The sequence below is a fragment of the Rhyacophila brunnea genome, unplaced genomic scaffold (assembly GCF_057557595.1).
Source record: "Rhyacophila brunnea isolate RB1 unplaced genomic scaffold, BYU_Rbru_1.0 scaffold_2, whole genome shotgun sequence".
NCBI lineage: Eukaryota > Metazoa > Arthropoda > Insecta > Trichoptera > Rhyacophilidae > Rhyacophila > Rhyacophila brunnea.
The window spans coordinates 12058581-12076532 of record NW_028232859.1 but is presented as its reverse complement, the minus strand read 5'-3'; the positions used below and the strand labels follow the sequence as shown (position 1 = coordinate 12076532).

The window sequence follows — 17952 nt, the reverse complement described above, 5'->3', positions numbered from 1 at the left end:
AGTCAATCAAATCAGTTGCATTTTTGGTCTTCAACAATACAGTCACATTATGCGAGCAACTCCGCATAACGTTCAACCTCAAATCATAATCATAATGTAAACCTTTCGTAACAAACAAAAATCAATGTGACAGTCTAATATTAGTGCCGTGTTCATCTTAATGTATTACTACAATATAAAACCAATAAAATCAAAACTGTGTGTTATTTTAATTTTGTCCCGAAGCACCATACCACACACACACACAACGGAACCTTCAATAATATCGGGGACCACATCAGCATCTTCGTGAAATCTTCGATAGATGCCACTGAATATTGAATTAAAGAAAGTGAGAAATTGTTGAATATACACCCGACGATCTATTAGGAAACTGTGGGTTGATTCTACAACTAATATAGTTTGTTTCTTTGTGTATTTGATCCAGTGCTAAAATCCAATGAGTGAATAGTAATTAATGATCATTCCTATTAAAAGTCTATGAGAGTAACCTCTTTCGAAGCAGGAATGCTCGACTGAGAGGAGGAAATAGTAATTTAATTTAAATCAGTTAGAGGCGCAATCAAAATATCTACATTCTATTAATAGTCCTACTTACATAACTATTAGCTATCAGTTAACTTAATTACAATTTTAGTATCTGCTTTAGGCAATTTAGGATCTTGCTTAATTAACAACACTTTGTTCGTTGAAAAGTTTGACTATCCCTCTAAGGCATGATACCCACAATTTTCGAAACTTTTAACAATATCGCTATTTCAGCAGTATTGATTTATCACCCTTATCACCTGCTAGCACAGTGTTAGACAGGTATCTAATTAAATCGATACAATACAGTGCGTATTTTCCACTTATTCTTATTTACGGTCATGTATTTTTAAAGAGGTTATTTTCCTAATTACTCGAGTCTCTTGAAGGCGATGCCGTGACAGTTGGTATTTGAAAATAGAACGCTAATTTTGAAGGAAGCGACTGGGGTGCTCTTTCTTCGCGATGTCGGTTTCATGACCTAATTAGAAAATTCACCGTGGAGGAGTAATTTTATTATATTATAATATTATGTGTATTAAATGTGAGATAATAAACCTATCATATCACTTAATTAGCATATAGCAGTATATGAATGCATTAAATCAATTATATGACAATAATTCCTAATTATTCTTAAATAATTTAGATGTTAAGAAAGAATTATAGATTAAGGAATATTAATATAATACTAGTGAAGCCAGCTGGTAACAGCCAGCTATCTCTCTAGATATTAGATCCGGGTTAGCGTCCTAACCGTATAGTGGTAGATTTTAATATAATAATGATACGCTTTTACTTGGAGTGCTTAATTACTTTGCTGATTGTAATGATAGATAATTAGGGAGTGCATAAATCTTAGGGAAAGTAATAAAAAATCAACAAAGTGGCGTTAAGATCAGAAATTAAGGATATGTTAGTATATCAATAGTATTGATGACAATAAACTAGCGATCGCTTCCCACTTTATCCGTGTGAACTACGGAGAGAAAAGGTAGACATGTTTATAGGTATATTTTATTGTAATTTATCCACGTATTTCAAATCAACATAACGGATAAATGTACGCGTTCATCCACCGATCCGTTCCACACTCAATAAAAATTATTACTCGTAGGTACATGCGGCCACCATCTTGAAAAATGATGGATAATTTTTAATTTTTCATCTTTATCTCATCAACGGCTAAAATATCAAAAGATGTATCAAATATAATTTTAATATCATAAAAATACACATCCTTAATAATAAGAATATTTGTCGTATCCTCGTCAAATATTTCGAAATCATATACACTTCTGGTTATAATTTACTACTAATATTATGATAGAACTAAACACGGTAATAATAAATAAGCTTTAATTTTGTGGAGTTTTTTTTCCAAATTGTGTCCCCCAATATTCTGTGATATTTAATTAGATATTATGTACGTAGGTAATTATTATGATCAAAAGATTGTACGTCGAATTGTTGAAATAAATCTTGAGAATGAAAGAGTTTGGACTATTACTACTACTCCCTCGAAGTATCACAGCATGGTATGAAAAGGTGCATGCTGACCATAACGCGTAAAGACACAAAAAACGGAGTTGTCAGATAAACGAACAAATAAGGAAATTGTAATAAAGTCTATTGAAATATGAAAAGGGGGCGGGGTATATCGATCGAAGAAGGGACAATCTAGTTATTCAGTGGTATATGAAAGATACAATAGAGAATGATGGACAGAGAGGTAATGTTATATTAATATAGACTGCTATATAACTGACTAACTGACCGATCGGCGATTCTAAAATAGTTTACTGCAGTCGCATTGCACTATAAACATACTGTATAAACGTGAAGTTCGATAGTTTTGAGAGAAATATGACGTAGTTTGAGCGTCGCCGAATCAGATAAAATGATGCAATAGGCTTCATGTAAGAGCAGTTGTAAATAATAACTCTAACAATAATTAAATTGACTTTATGTAATTCGTATGCAGTAGAAGAAATAGCAATATGCACAATTTAGATGTTAAGTTGTTCCACTATATCAGTGCAGTGCAGTTCGCTGTTGGTGTCTTCCAGGCTGATAATGATGATTATATTGTTTATTATACCCCATAATAAATATTTAATTCGCATAAATCGATTGTTACATTATTTTATGATCAATAATCACTAGACTCGAATGTTAGCAATCTCTGTTTGATATTCCAATCACTCTGATATTTTATTTAAAAATGAGATACACCTTGTGTTTGTAAAAATCGATACGTACCAATCAGTGGTTTCTTTACAATTACACTTTTTTCCATTGTATTTGCCTCTTCATAAAGGTTCGAGGTAATTAATATTCTGAATTGAAGCTTTTAGTCTTTACAGCCCGAGGCCACCATACCCTAATTGAAACGTGAACAAATTTATTTACAGAATTATATACATATGGATATTTAGAAAAAAAAAACCCTGATGGCGCATTCTCCACACTAATATCTAGTACCTACCAATGAAGTTCAATATCTTCAATTACTAAATACAATAATCAAACTTTATTAATTCAGGTAATTTTTAATCGAACTCCGTGGCATCTCAAAAATTTTATAAAATTATTTACCATTAATTTTTTTCTAATATCAATATAAGTAATATACTAATTAATGAATGAATACACGTTTACCACGTGCAGTAAATCAATTCCAAAGTTAAATAATACGCAATTGTACATTTTACATAATGTCTCTGTAACCCTGAAACAGAACAGTGACAAAACAGAACATGACAAAACAGAAAATGACAAAACAGAACATGACAAAATAGAACAGTGACAAAACAGAACAACGATAAATATAACCTTTCAGGAAAAATATAAATTTAATATTGAAATTGTCCTATCTCTATTATGTTGATTTTTAATAGCACATATTTTCAATACGCCATAATAAATCAAATTATTTACCTAATTTCTGCATCCCTAATCGCTAGAAAGCCTCAAATAAACGAAACTTAACTCGGTGTTGCCGGCAAGCTTAGGATATGTCATCTTAATCAATATAATATGTTCAAAATGATTGGGTGACTAGGTACAACGAAATAATGACCTATCCTAGCCTAACCTAAATAGATTCCACAAAAATCAATGTTTCATTTTTCCACTGGCTGTTCTGTTTTGTCATGTTCTGTTTTGTCATTTTCTGTTTTATCCGGTTACCAGGTCCATGGTATATTGTAGAATGGAATAAAATGTTTTTAACTTATCTCACAAAGAAGTGATATGTTTTAATCTTATTCCATGCATAAATAGGTATGTGACGTTGTGAAACCTATTCCTAAGTCACTTCTAATGTTAATTTGTACTATTCTTATTCACCTTCTCATTTTACCCACAGAAGCCCAATTATAACAATAATTATATTTCTCCAAACAAATCTTTTTTTCTGAAAGATTGACTGCCAAATACTTTGGACTATAATTAAAGTTAACCTTTTTCAATAACAACAGGTTGATGTATATTCCTCAATATTTTCAGTACATATGGCTGAAGTATTAGCCATAAAAATGTTCTGTATGTTGGCGTATTAAACAATAATCCTATTTTTATAATTAAATTTTAATGTACACTGTATATTAGATGTATTTAAAAAATTAACTCTACTTAGTTAGTTGTAAGGGTGCATATTGATTTTTTTTATCTATGCAACAAACGTGTCCACTTGATTCTAAGACTATAAATCCCGGTACGTATTGGAACGCCACTATATTTACAATTTGCATAATATAATATAACATGAAACATATGAATATCGCGTGACAATTGTCATTTATGATTCACATTTGTAAAATTCATTAATTCGGTTACTTTTAAAATACTTTTTTGAAAACTAAAATATGTAAGTAAATTAATATTTCATGCTCTGTAATTTTCTTTTATTCAATTTCAATCAACCTTTCAAACTGATAGTAATTGTTAATTTCACTGGCATTAAAATAATTTAGACCAACGACTAATCTAAACTTTCCAATCAATAAATAAAAATAGATACTTGCCCACGTTAGTTGTGATTTGTAGTTTCAAAGCTTTTTCGGCTATCCAATTAAGAACTTTTGATAATTTGAAACTGAAAATAGCTTTATTCGGTGACGTGTGTATTTATTCACTAGTTTACAATGGTTCAGTTTAATTAAATTTGTTTTATTAAGCTTTTATTTATTATTAGGTACAAAATATCTGTCGGAGACTAACGAATCTAGGAGAATATGCAATTCCGAGATTGCGAAACTCTACTAGCGAGTTCACATTAAGACAGTATTAATGAGTTTGTTTATCTTGGATCATATGTCAATAACAAGTAATAACATTAGCGACAAAATTAAAAGGATCGTTAACTATTCAATAATGTCTATATACGAGTATTACGTCCCTTAAATCATCTAGATTATCAAGATACTTACTCAAAAGTCTACTTAGATAAAATAATATTATGACAAGTACGCAGAGCTATGAAAATCATTGACGTGTAGTCTATAGATGCTGTAGATGCATACCATTCCCAGAAATATCAATTGATAAATTATTATATAAAAACTAGAAAAAAAATATTACAGGACAAAGTCATTCTTTTGAAGTGGCTTTGTTCTTCGACAAAAATTGTTTTGATTAAAATCATAGTTAGACTTTATTACTGTGAAGCTATTACGAGAGTAGCGGGTTAAAATAAACGATACCTTTATTTGCGTGTCAGTTTATTTTTTAAATTTAGACTTTGCGTTTACGTAGTTGTTATATTATCTCACCTTGCCCCTTTTAATGCGTCTTCTGCCTATCTCGCTCTCTCCACCATATTTGCATAATATGTTTTCTATCATGTGTTACAGATAGATGTATAAATTTACTGGGTATCATGAAAACCGCAGTTATTAGTGATATTGGCAGGAACATAAAAATGAATAATTGCAAGTATATACGGATTGTAAATGAACGCACGAAGGACTAAAAAGAAATGCCTTGTAAAGAAATGTATCATTCATAATAATGTTTGATAACCTTATATATTGTGTACAAGTACAAGCATTATCTTTATTGATAAATATTATCTGAAATTTAAATTACGTAAATATTACCTCAACTTTCAGTATCGCAACTTTCAATGTCATTAAATATTTTTCAGTAGGTATTGCAAAGTAAATTAGCCCAGGTTGAAAGTTTGTAAGATAAAGCTTCATGAAAACTTAATCGCAAGCCAAGATTTTTTAATCATCGCATTAATTTTTATAGTTGATAGTTAATAAAGCAACATTCTTGGTTGTTGAAAAACAAATTTTCTCCAGAAGGCGAAGCCTTATAATAATATGAAAATTAAGCCTATAATATGTATAATGAGAATAATCATTATATTTCGCATTGGATTGTCGCATTGACTTGATGAATTGACGCATATATTTATTATATGGAAGAATTATTGTATGAAAAATATAATGATTATAAACTTTTAGTCTGCCTTGAGGTTTGATTTACCAGAAACATGCAAAAAAAAATTCTTTCGTAATAAACAGATAAACACAGATGAAATTTAAAAAAAATAAAACGCAATATTAATAACAGACAATAAATTATACAATGGTCGAGAGCTATTTCGTTTGAGAATATCTTATCCATAACTTTTGATCATGCTCGTTATTAACACAATGCTTACGGACTCTTTTAATTAACGTGTTAATTTGCATTTAAAAAGTAATTAGCAAAAACACAATTTTGTGCGGCCCGTAAGCTATGGGTTAAATGTTGCGAAATAGTTACTGTACATTGTATTTTATTACAATGTCTTTCTATCAAGATCTGAGATGCTTAAAACTATTAAGTTATTTATAAGGTAATCAAATCAACCACACAAGTGTCATAAAAAGTTGATATGTCTCGCTCTAATGATAGTCCATGAAATGTACAATATATAGTACTTCTTAACATTTCGATAAACTATTGAGAAAGTTTCCCATCCATCCAAGCCATCAATCTTTCATATAAAATAATACCAACTTTGTTCAAAACTTGAACAAACTGTCTGAAGATATGAAAGTTGTGAAATATTTTGTATTAAGTTACTATCTCTTGTTAAAATAGTATTTTGTCTCCGTAATATGATTTCATTGCGTCATTAAGAAACTAACTAGGTTAATCTTTACCGAAATGTCCTTACTATAAACTTGTTTACCTACGCTTAATGTATTTAATGCTCTGAAAATTTGTAATTTGATTAGCTTAATGTTTTCCTTTATAAAATTAATTACATGCCTTTTCTTAGAACTTAATTCATATTCAAATATTATATAATACAAGAGTAAAATTTTTATTAGACTTTCTAGTTTCACTGGCAAGTTCTGTAAGTTTAGACTTGTAACCACGCTTACATTTTTTACCTTGTTACCTTGGACTTGTTACCACACTTACGTTACTTGGACCACATTAACATGTCAATGTGGCGAAGAAGTACTTAACTGTGACATTAGAAAAAGTTATACAGTTGTGTAGGAAAGAAGAAAAAATGGTTAAACGGTTAAAGCAAGGATTAATTAATTGACTTTTATATACAAATGAATATCAGTAGAATATAAAACATGTTTAATATTAAAGCCTTATATTAGTAATTAAGGTGCTAAGTATGATCTAAATATTATGTACATGATTAAATACTACAGATATAAAGAATATACTGTATTATAGATAGTTGAGGATATTTTTTTTTAAAGATAAAGCACATATTAATCCAATTAAACAAAACGAAAAAAGTAGAAACATGATATTTTCATACCGTGGAGACTGAGGGAAAACCCTTATTGATACATAGATACTTATCTTTAGGTACGTCCATTGATATTCAGTGATTCTATAAAAATTACAAATGAAGCACCTTATTACACTGAATTTAAAGTTGGATGCCGTCCGAGTGGCAACCGTCAAAGTAAACTATTTATCTAAGAGATTTATCCATCTGTGAAGTCAAGGTTAAAGCGACCGTGTAAAATAAATCTACAGCCTTTCTCTTCTGCCGCAGCGTTGCAGTTGGCGTAAATATATCTTGTGTCTTTTTCTAATTGGTCATGCCAATATATGCCAATGCCATCAATGTGTATCTAACTGTTTGTGTGGAAGCTTCTAATATGAGAGCGGAAGGACTTTATATCACGGTCTATATTCACTGGTTATACATGGTATTTTTGTATTTCTTTCCATTTACATCTTTGGCGATACTAAACGCTTGCATGTACAAACAAGTGAGGAGATTTATCCATCTGTGAAGTTAAGGTTAAAGTAAAATAAATCTACAGCCTTTCTTTGTGTCTTTTTCTAATTGGTCATGCCAATATGTGCCAATGCCATCAATGTGTATCTAAATGGAAGAACTGCTCAAGTTGGGCCAACTAGGCTGTCTGTCCTGGTCGACGCAAAGGCTAATTTCATTAGTTTGATTAATTAGTCTTCGATTTGTATTTTATTATTAATTTTAGTCGTCTATTAGCAAGCGACATTCTAGAAAATGCTTTGTAACCCTTCCTGTATTGGGAACCCGTAATCTAGACAAAAAATCAAACTGAAAAATTTTGTGTTAATCATTCGGCAGTTTTCTATTTGATTTTTAATTATAATTTATAGTCTGTTCTTCGTTTTCATCTCTCTTATGGATGAGTATCCATAACTAACATAAGAGTTTACATAACTTTCAGAGTTGAAAGTTATGTAAACCCAATCAAAGCACACCAGAGTGCGTGGCGACCACATTTTTGGGTAACTGACATACCTAGGTATAACCAACTGGTGATATTTCACATCCACAGCAAGGCTTCGTGATAAAGGTAAGGTGCAGGGCGCATAGTTTGGAAGGGTCTATGTTTGTATTGTATAATACATACAGTGACGTCCCTAGATAAAATGCCGTCCCTAGGCAGCGCCAAAATGCCGCCTCATTTTTTTTATACATTATGTTTATCATCCTTTCATGCGTCCAATATCTAAGAAATGTGTTGTATGGATACATTACAAACAGACTAATTGCAAATCTGCAAGTGTGGTCTCTGGTTTCTGGTCACCAAGGAAGTAAACTAAATATCGTAAACCCGATAAAACCAGTGAGCTGATTTTTTTAATTGAAAGATATTTTCATTATTACTAAATTTATGTAGCTATTTCTATAAATTCCAAATGATTTTCCTCGATTTGCCACCCTTCGCGTAACTGCCGCCCCCAAGCGAAGCTCAATCTGCCTACCACCACGGGACGTCCTCAATACATAATTGTTAAAATATAGATTATCAGAAAAAAAATATATTGAAAAAATATTGGTACCGGGCGGGACACGAATCCGCATCCATCCCTTCTACTAATTAATATTAAAATAAAACATATAAGAGTGCTACATTTTGATGTATTACTGTCTCATTAAAAAAAATGCATTGTATAATAGTTTTTCGCTTATACCATTCATATAAACATTAAGATATATGTTTAAAATAATGATATCTAATTGGTTAATCATAACCTTCTAATGAGAACTTGATTCTCGGTTAAGTCACAATATTATATTTATCTGATTATATCAAAGCCTGGGAGTGTATACATATTGTGATTGTTTTTTTAACTGCGTTTAACAAACTAAGTTAATGTGATTAAATTGTGCCAAAATTATCAATCTCACGGTAATGTAGTATTTGTAGTAACAATTTTTAAGTTTACAGAAGAGTGATTTGAAAAAAAGTCTTTAATAAATTTTGTTTACAACTTCATTACGGAATAACTTTTGCTGACGTACAATAATTGGAATACTGAAAATTAAATTCTACTTATATAATGTTTGAGGCTTTCATGGTTATTTTTTATCGTAGTATGTTTTTGGTTTTCCACCGTGTCTCCTTCTTCCTTCTTTACTCGACGTTTCGGGCTCGTTGCAGAGGCCATTATCAAGAGATGATATGTTTTATGATGAAAATGTAGTGTAAGTGTGTGAATGTAAACGTTGCTCTAAGAATGTCAAAAGGAATCCGATTAGCTAAGAGCAAACGTTGCTCAGAGTAATCTGTCAATCGTTACAACCAGGGATACCAGTTCGAATATTAGATTTTGTTGATAGTGCCGGAAGCCATGACGTTTTTAACCGTAATCCATCATCCCTATTAATATTTTCAGGGTTTCTATGGATTTCAATGGCCTCCTTTACCAATCGTGCAACATATCCTTTATTCCGATCCAATATCTTGGTTTCAAAGTCAAATTTGTGTCCTGTATCCATCGAGTGCTCGGCAATTGCTGACGTTTACATTCACATACCTACACTACATTTTCATCATAAAACATATCATCTCTTGATAATGGCCCCTGCAACGAGCCCGAAACGTCAAGTAAAGAAGGAAGGAAAAGACACGGTAGAAACCCAAAAATTTACTACGATAAATTCTACTTTATCCCCACCAATGATAAATTTTCTCCACAGCGTCATTAATGCCCTTTTTGCTTAGCAGTTTCGAGATTTTGGAAATGATTTTAGAATACAAATAAAAGAGTTATCGCGGGCAGTTATTTTTAGAATAATTACAAAAATCTTTATTAAAAATAAACGTATAATAAATGTATTTTTCTTTTTGTTTCAGATTATTTCCAGACAATCCAGCGATGATGATTCTCGTCAATAACGAGTGGGAAGCAAAATTAAATTAAATAACCAATATTTGATAATTGATATTTTCAATTATTTAGACATTTCAATCCCGGAAATTATGTAAAATATACAATGAGAATCCAATTTGTTTCAAGGTGTTTGATATTTTTGGCAGTATTTTATTAGTATCATTATGAAAAGTAACAGAATTATCGATAAATTGTTTGATTTAATCTGGTATGAGCAGTGAAAACTTCATAACGATAAATAATTTATTTAAATTTATAATACTTATACTTTGTATAAACTATTGATATAAAATAAATTTAATTGTATTCTTGTTTTTAAAATAAATCTTTTATATGTTAGTTAATATTACAAAGGAATGGGTTTATGCAGTGTTATTATTGAAATACGAATATCAAATATACAAATCCACCATAAAATAAAATGTCTCAATAAACTAATGCACATTACTGATTATTATTCGTTATCAAAACGATCCAACCTTTATTGTGCCGTTGAGGCACAGAAATCGAAATCCTTTGATTAAAATCGTAAAAAAATGACGCCTTAGTGATAGTAAAATGATAAAAGGTTTTATCCGTGAAACGTGTGACCTGAAAAATAAACAATATGCGTATAATTCAAGTGAGAAAACTCATTTTCTATTATTTTTAAATGATAAACTATACGTGGAACAAAGTGCTAAAGACAATACGTGCATATTATAAAAACATTATAATGACTATTAAACAAAAGTGACAACTGTTTATAAATCATCATGGATCCTTCAAGTACTCCTGCCCTGCAGGATCTATTTGGATCCTACAGCCAATCTATGGATCCTTCGATGTCAACTTTGGATCCAGGAGATCAACCTATGGACGACAACGACACGAATACAAGTTGTCTATTCGTATACGATCCAACATCATTTGATAATTTGTTTGAGTTTATTACCAACGGTATTATGTTGAATGTTGTAGGACTCTTTGGTATGTTTGGAAATATTATATCGATGATTATTTTGTCAAGACCGCAGATGAGAAGTAGTATTAATTATCTTTTAATAGGACTTGCAAGATGTGATACAGTTTTGATTTTCACTTCCGTTTTGCTATTTGGTTTGCCGGGTATTTTTCCTTATACCGGATATCTTTTCAATTACTACTATTTTGTATATCCACATATATCTCCTTTCTTATACCCACTCGCTATGACAGCACAGACTGTATCTGTTTATTTGACATTGACAGTAACGCTGGAAAGGTTTGTCGCGGTATGTCATCCGTTGAGAGCTAGATCTCTTTGTACATACGGACGTGCAAGATGGTATGTTGTTGTAATCATAATTTTCTCTCTTTTATATAATCTTCCAAGGTTTTGGGAAGTATCGCTAAGAAAATACATTCATCATGATTACAATATAACTGTTTATTGTGTGGAAGCTTCTAATATGAGAGCAGAAGGACTTTATATCACGGTGTATATTCACTGGTTATACATGGTATTTTTGTATTTCTTTCCATTTACATCTTTGGCGATACTAAACGCTTGCATATACAAACAAGTGAGGAGAGCTAATGCTGAAAGACAAAGATTATCCAGATTACAAAGACGCGAAATTGGTCTTGCGACTATGTTACTCTGCGTTGTAATAGTATTTTTCCTTTGTAACCTACTTGCACTGGTTACTAATATATTGGAAGCGTTTTACGATAGAATAGAAGACCCTTTAGTCAAAACAAGTAATTTACTAGTCACTATAAACAGCAGTGTAAATTTTATAATTTACGTGATATTCGGTGAAAAATTCAAGCGATTATTTTTGAGACTATTTTGTACTCATTCATTTTTGGTGGCTACAGGTCGAGAATCTCCAGATGGAGCTACTCACGATGATTCTTTTATATCCAACGGAGATAATAGGCAGTCAGTCAGAATTCATCGACAAAATACCAACTGCAGTAGAAATGGCGGTACTGTCAAATTCAACGGTAAAGATAGACGGTCTGTAAGGATATCAAGAGCACCAAGTCCTGGACCTTGTGTTTATTATCCTGGCAATACAAGAACTACTTACGCCACGTCATTGGCCACTCCCAGTGAATGGGAAGGCGGAAACGGGAGTACTACTACAACTACGGTCTTTTAATTAAATTACATTATTATATTAGTAATATTGTGTCTTGAATTATAATAAAAGTAGACATCTGTTTTTAACACTCAGCACTGTATATCGATAAATCGTGTAACAATACGTTTCGTCATGACTATTTTTATTAGTTTTATTAGGTATTATTTAGTTTATATTAAATATGCTTTGTATTTTTTTTTAAGTATAAAAATAGTATCAAGTGAGTTCTTGTAATGAATATTTTTACATGTTTTATTTAAGAACTGTAACAACATTATAATATGTATATTTATTTATATAATATGCGGTTTTATAAACCCTACATAATGTATGTGTTGCTCAATAATGTCATCAAAGTTCAAAATTAGAACAATTGCTTGGAGTTTTCTAATTATTTATTATACCAAAATATTATTGATATATAATATTATAGTATGATTTTGTATTAATTTCTAATCATTTTTCTATTAAAAATGCAAATTAATTAAATATGTTTAAACGATAAGCACAAAAAATATCGGAATTGTATTTGTAAAATTGTAGGCTTCACTTTCACGTGTTTATTTATATTTATAATGTATCTGAAGATTTGTATAAATACATTATTATCTTTTCAACTGGTATAAATTTACTGGTAAACAAAACAATTAGTCAATAATATTATTATAATATAAGCAGATAATATGTTATTATAATGTACTATAAGAATCTGAATGTGATATTGACAGGATATGGTTATTTAGATAAGTCTTGACATATTATATTTTGCGAATGAGAATACAATCAGTTTTTGAACAATACTCAGTAAGCTCTTTGTAATATATTTAAATTATTATAACACATATATTTCCGTTGATAATAATCGTTATTTGTCTATTTTCGTTAGAATTATGGTTCAATATAATATATAAAACCTATCATTACTAGTCATCTAAAGCTTTAAAAGTTAGATAGGCCATTCGTATTCAAAGCCCAAATCGACCGTATAACAATAAATATTATGTGTATATTAGAACCTTTTTGTTGAATATCAATATGTAAACTCTGCTCTAATATATTATGAGATAAAATTTAAACCAATTAATTATCAAAATGTATTTAAATATTTTTTTTTCATAGAATTGTTATCCAGTCATTTCTTTTCTTACTGTTTCTTTATTTCAAGTTTAAATTATAAAACATTACATTACTGAAAAATCGTTTTTAGCTTTTCTTTTACAATATTTTTTTTCATTCTATCAACAAATTATTCCTTAAAAAATTATATAATATTGTTGTCTTACATTTTTTTAGTAGAAAGACATTATATTAATTTTAATAAAATTTCATATTGTATTAAAAAAATAATTAATCCACATGACTATGTGGGCTAAGTAACTATTGTACATTTTATTTTAATTAAATTGAATATTTTTTGGCTTAATTTCAGAAGTAATCATAATAATAATATGTTAATATTAGCTATTAACCGTCAAATTTTTGCTAAAATAACAGTACATTAAATTTCTAATCACACTTTAAAATATGATTAAAATTATAAATTGTTTATATAAGCATTAAATTCAATAAAAAATAATATAATAAGAGATACCTACTGCTAATAATTTATTGCTATCCGTATATAAGATGAAAATAAATGTTAATTTCAAGAAAGTTGCTAGAATAATATATTGCTCATATCAAAATCATGAATATTTTAATTAATAATTAGACCACATTATGCATGTATCGAAATTTAATTAATTGTATAATTATTTATATATATTTTGTCGTAATATTATATTATAATGGATGTTATCTTTTATAAAAAAAATATTTGTTTTGAAATCTGTAACTGTTGTACATAAAATATAGTCTCTTTTAATTTAAGAATGTAGATTATTCCATAACTACACAGTATGATATTATATAATATAAAAAATAGAAGCCACTCACAAGTTTGAAAATAATATCATTTACATTTTCAAGTAGATATTTTTTTAATTAAAAAAAACATAAACTATTTAATTTCATCTATTTTAATTGAACAAAGAAAGCTCAATTAGTATGTTTTGGAGAAAGTTTTAGTAGCCCAAATAATTCGAATTCAATAATTATTATTAACTTGAGCAAACATTACCAACTTTAAGTTTAGGACGTGAAAAACTACATATAAAAATAAATAACATTATTAAAATACAATGTTATAATACAGATAAAAAATATTAATATTCATTCACTGAAATGTCAATACAAACATCAGATTTTTTTATAATTTTATTATTAACGTAGTCATTATCTTATGTAGATTGTAGGCTAAAAAAACATTCAAGAATATTAATTTTACATTTTTTTAGAAAGCGTGAATAGCAAAAGACTTTTTTTATTATTTCATTAAATATCTGCATGGATGGAATGTAAATATTTAAATTCCTTTTTTTGGTTATACACATAAATACTAAATAACCCGTGACGTAAGCTTGTTTTTTTACAATAGTATTTTTCTAGTCATGCATTTTTATCTTTCTTAATGCATTATAATAATATACTTAGATATAAAACGAAACAATATTTTTGTAAATAATAAATTTGTAAATATTTATATATTTTTCAAAATATTTTCTTTTATTTAGAGGGGAAACAATATCCTTACATAGTGCTTAAGAAATTGTAAATATCTACTCTTTCCCAGATTATTATATATTATTGTATTAAATATAATATATTAATGGACTTTAACAATACTATTAATATTTAAAATATTTTTTGTAAGCGGTTTTCATCTTTTTTTTCGATTATTATGTTTCCTCGCTTGAATAGATTAACTAGGTACTGTCTCATATTTGCAAAATATAATTTTAAAAAAAAACACAATGACCATTATTAATTAGTATGAAAAACAAAAAAATATTAATTGTATCTATTTAACTTATTATCAACTTGTAAAAATAATAATTTGCTCAAATATTTTTTGTCATAAAAATAAAAATTATTTCATTTATTTAAAAATATTATATAAATTAGTCATGTGGCTTAAATTTATATTTTTCTGTTTATTGATAATTGCAAAAACTTAAATTTTTTTCATTTGCATATAAAATAATCGTTTTGAAAGAAACGTTCTAAGCCACTGTTATAAATTATTTCATCTAATATTATTTTTTTATAAATTTTATTATATAAAATCAGTAGGATTTGAAGTGCTGAGGAGTAAACGAAGATAAGTGGCATTTAAAAAAATATATATTTAAGAGCAGTACCACATATATATTTATACCTGAAACAGGATTTAACCATTATTATATTATGCGCTCTTTGTGGAAAAATAAAACTATTTTATTCCTTCTATTGGTGTATAAAATGGCACTGAATTTTCACAGCTACCATTCTACAAGTTTAATATTTAGACTTGACTTCTCCTAATATAGTGTCTTAGAATTATAGTAAAAAAAAATTTGAAACTGAGTACTCATTTACAGATCAAAATTAGTTGGTACATATATATATATATATATATATATATATATATATATATCTGAAGTGTGCGTTCCATAAAGAATGTTACATTCACAAAACTTGATAATTATTCGTTAAATTAAGTACGTTCAAACTAAAATATTTGGAGATCCTTATATTGGCTAGCAATTACGGTAAGTACATATGATCGGTACCTTGATTTAAAATTACAAAGCCCATTATTAAATTTAAAACAAGTTGTTAAGTGATTCAAGTTGTATATTATACTAATTGATTTCGTTGTAATTAGATATGACGCAAGTGGATTAATTGATAAAGTACATTCAGTGGATGCAGGTTCAAGTTCCGCTGGGCATTGTAGTTTTTCCAAGATTTATTCTAGGAGGTATATAATATATCTGAGGTGTTTTCAAATAATTATTAGTTTATATTTTTTTTATAATACTTTAAAGTCAGTTTACTTGGTCACCAGTCATTTTTATTCGTTCAATCTTGAGCACTTCAATTATGATCAATATTAAAAAAACTGTGTATTGATTACATACAATTTTATTTCAATTTATGCTTGTTACAAAATATTCCAATTTTAAGAGACTATTAATAATTATTATTGTAAATTTTAAATCAAACCAACACTATTTTTAATGTAAATTATGTACATAATTACATATACAACCTGCTATCAATTTATCGTAATTAATGATTATATTATAAAATGTATATTGAAAGAGAGGTTCAAGAATTATTGTAAATTATTTGACTGTATGCTGTGTTATAAAACCAAAGAGAACATCTACAAGATATGAAGAGGGAAATAAACATGAATATAATCTAAAACTGTATTTTACCTTTTCTCCTTCTTTCCTATATAAACAATATACGAAATATAATGATTCTAATCAGATAGTATTATTCAATAATATTGTAGCATAACACTCATTGGCCAATGCGCCACATTTATATTGTATATCGAGCTAAAGTAGCAAACTGAATATTTGACAGGCGCGCGCTTTTATTTCTTCCTTTTCTTTAAATTTATTTTGTTTCTTTTGATATATTTAGAATCATTGTAAGTTTGTTTTAAAATATTGAATAACAAATATTTAAACTCTATCTCGAAAAGAAAATCGACGACAGTTTTTTTACAGTTTTATCTAGAAAACGAAAGTGGGGAATCAATAAGCGTGAGTTTTAGATTGATTGCAATAAGTCACATTAGTTTATTAGAAAAAGATTTTACGAAGACTCCATGCTTAGATCCCCAATAGAAAATAAATATTTCTCATATACCTACTAACTATAATGTAATTTATTAAATGTGCAAGTTTCACTAATACCGGTCCAGTAGTTTTTTTTAGTTATAACCTGTCTACCTATCTACCTACCTAAAATAGTCAGACAGACTGACACACAATTTTATTCATCATTATAGATATACAAAAACAACTCTATACAATATACATAATACTTATATAATGTACAAGATAACTAATAATACTTTAAAAAAAAAAATAGCATATTACACAATATAAAGGAAAATACTGTAGGTATTCTTATTAAAGTAACAGAAAATAAAAATAAATATATTTAAATGTTGGAGAAAATATAAAACCATTTGAGAAAAAACTACAAAAATAACATCAAACTTAATGATGCTGTGTAATACTTCAACTGCACGATATACAGCATTACGTTGTACTACGTCTGTCTTGTAATAAGGTATCTTGATGATCACAGAGCTGTGGGTGTTTTTGTACATACTTGTAGAAGTTTATATACGCCTACTCGAGTCCATGAGAAAACGCGTCAGTTCTTAGAGCATGCTCATTATGTCTTCATTTCGAGTTCCCAATGGTCTTAACTTGTAAATTCCACCGTAAACTCATAAATCAACTTGTTTGGATTATAAATTGGTGTTGGCAGGGGCATGTACTCCGGATACCCTAAAATGAAGGTGGACACCAGAAAAGTCTGCGTTTTACAAGTCTTATATGGTAAGAAGCTGATAACATGGCACTGGACCGCAAAAAGGATTGTAAATGGAAATAATTTTGCTTTTACCTATTGCTACAATAACCACCTTTTATATAATTATCTACTATGTAATGTATAAGCTTAATATGCCATCACTTATGCAAAATAATGTGGCTTGGCAAAGTGTAGAATTTTTGCAAAGCGATTACGGTCGCGTAATGAAAGTTGA

At 28.8% G+C, this 17952-nt stretch overlaps 1 protein-coding gene and 1 long non-coding RNA gene across 2 annotated transcripts in view; both read left to right on the top strand.

The window, feature by feature from the left end:
• Positions 1–10268, top strand: part of LOC147071869 (uncharacterized) — a 503478-nt gene extending 493210 nt beyond the window's left edge. Inside the window, exon 7 of the long non-coding RNA XR_015070642.1 lies at positions 10146–10268. This is a non-coding gene — a long non-coding RNA (uncharacterized LOC147071869). The remainder of the gene's footprint in view (positions 1–10145) is intronic.
• Positions 10269–10819: 551 nt separating this feature from the next.
• LOC147071868 (FMRFamide receptor-like) lies at positions 10820–12424 on the top strand. Its single transcript, XM_085947146.1, has one exon. The coding sequence runs from the start codon at positions 10938–10940 to the stop codon at positions 12309–12311; it is 1374 nt and encodes a 457-aa protein (XP_085803272.1). The 5' UTR covers positions 10820–10937; the 3' UTR covers positions 12312–12424.
• Positions 12425–17952: the final 5528 nt, after the last annotated feature.

Bases quoted from the DNA above. Each gene is read 5' to 3' on its own strand.
- LOC147071868 (XM_085947146.1), top strand. From the start codon at position 10,938: ATGGATCCTTCAAGTACTCCTGCCCTGCAGGATCTATTTGGATCCTAC.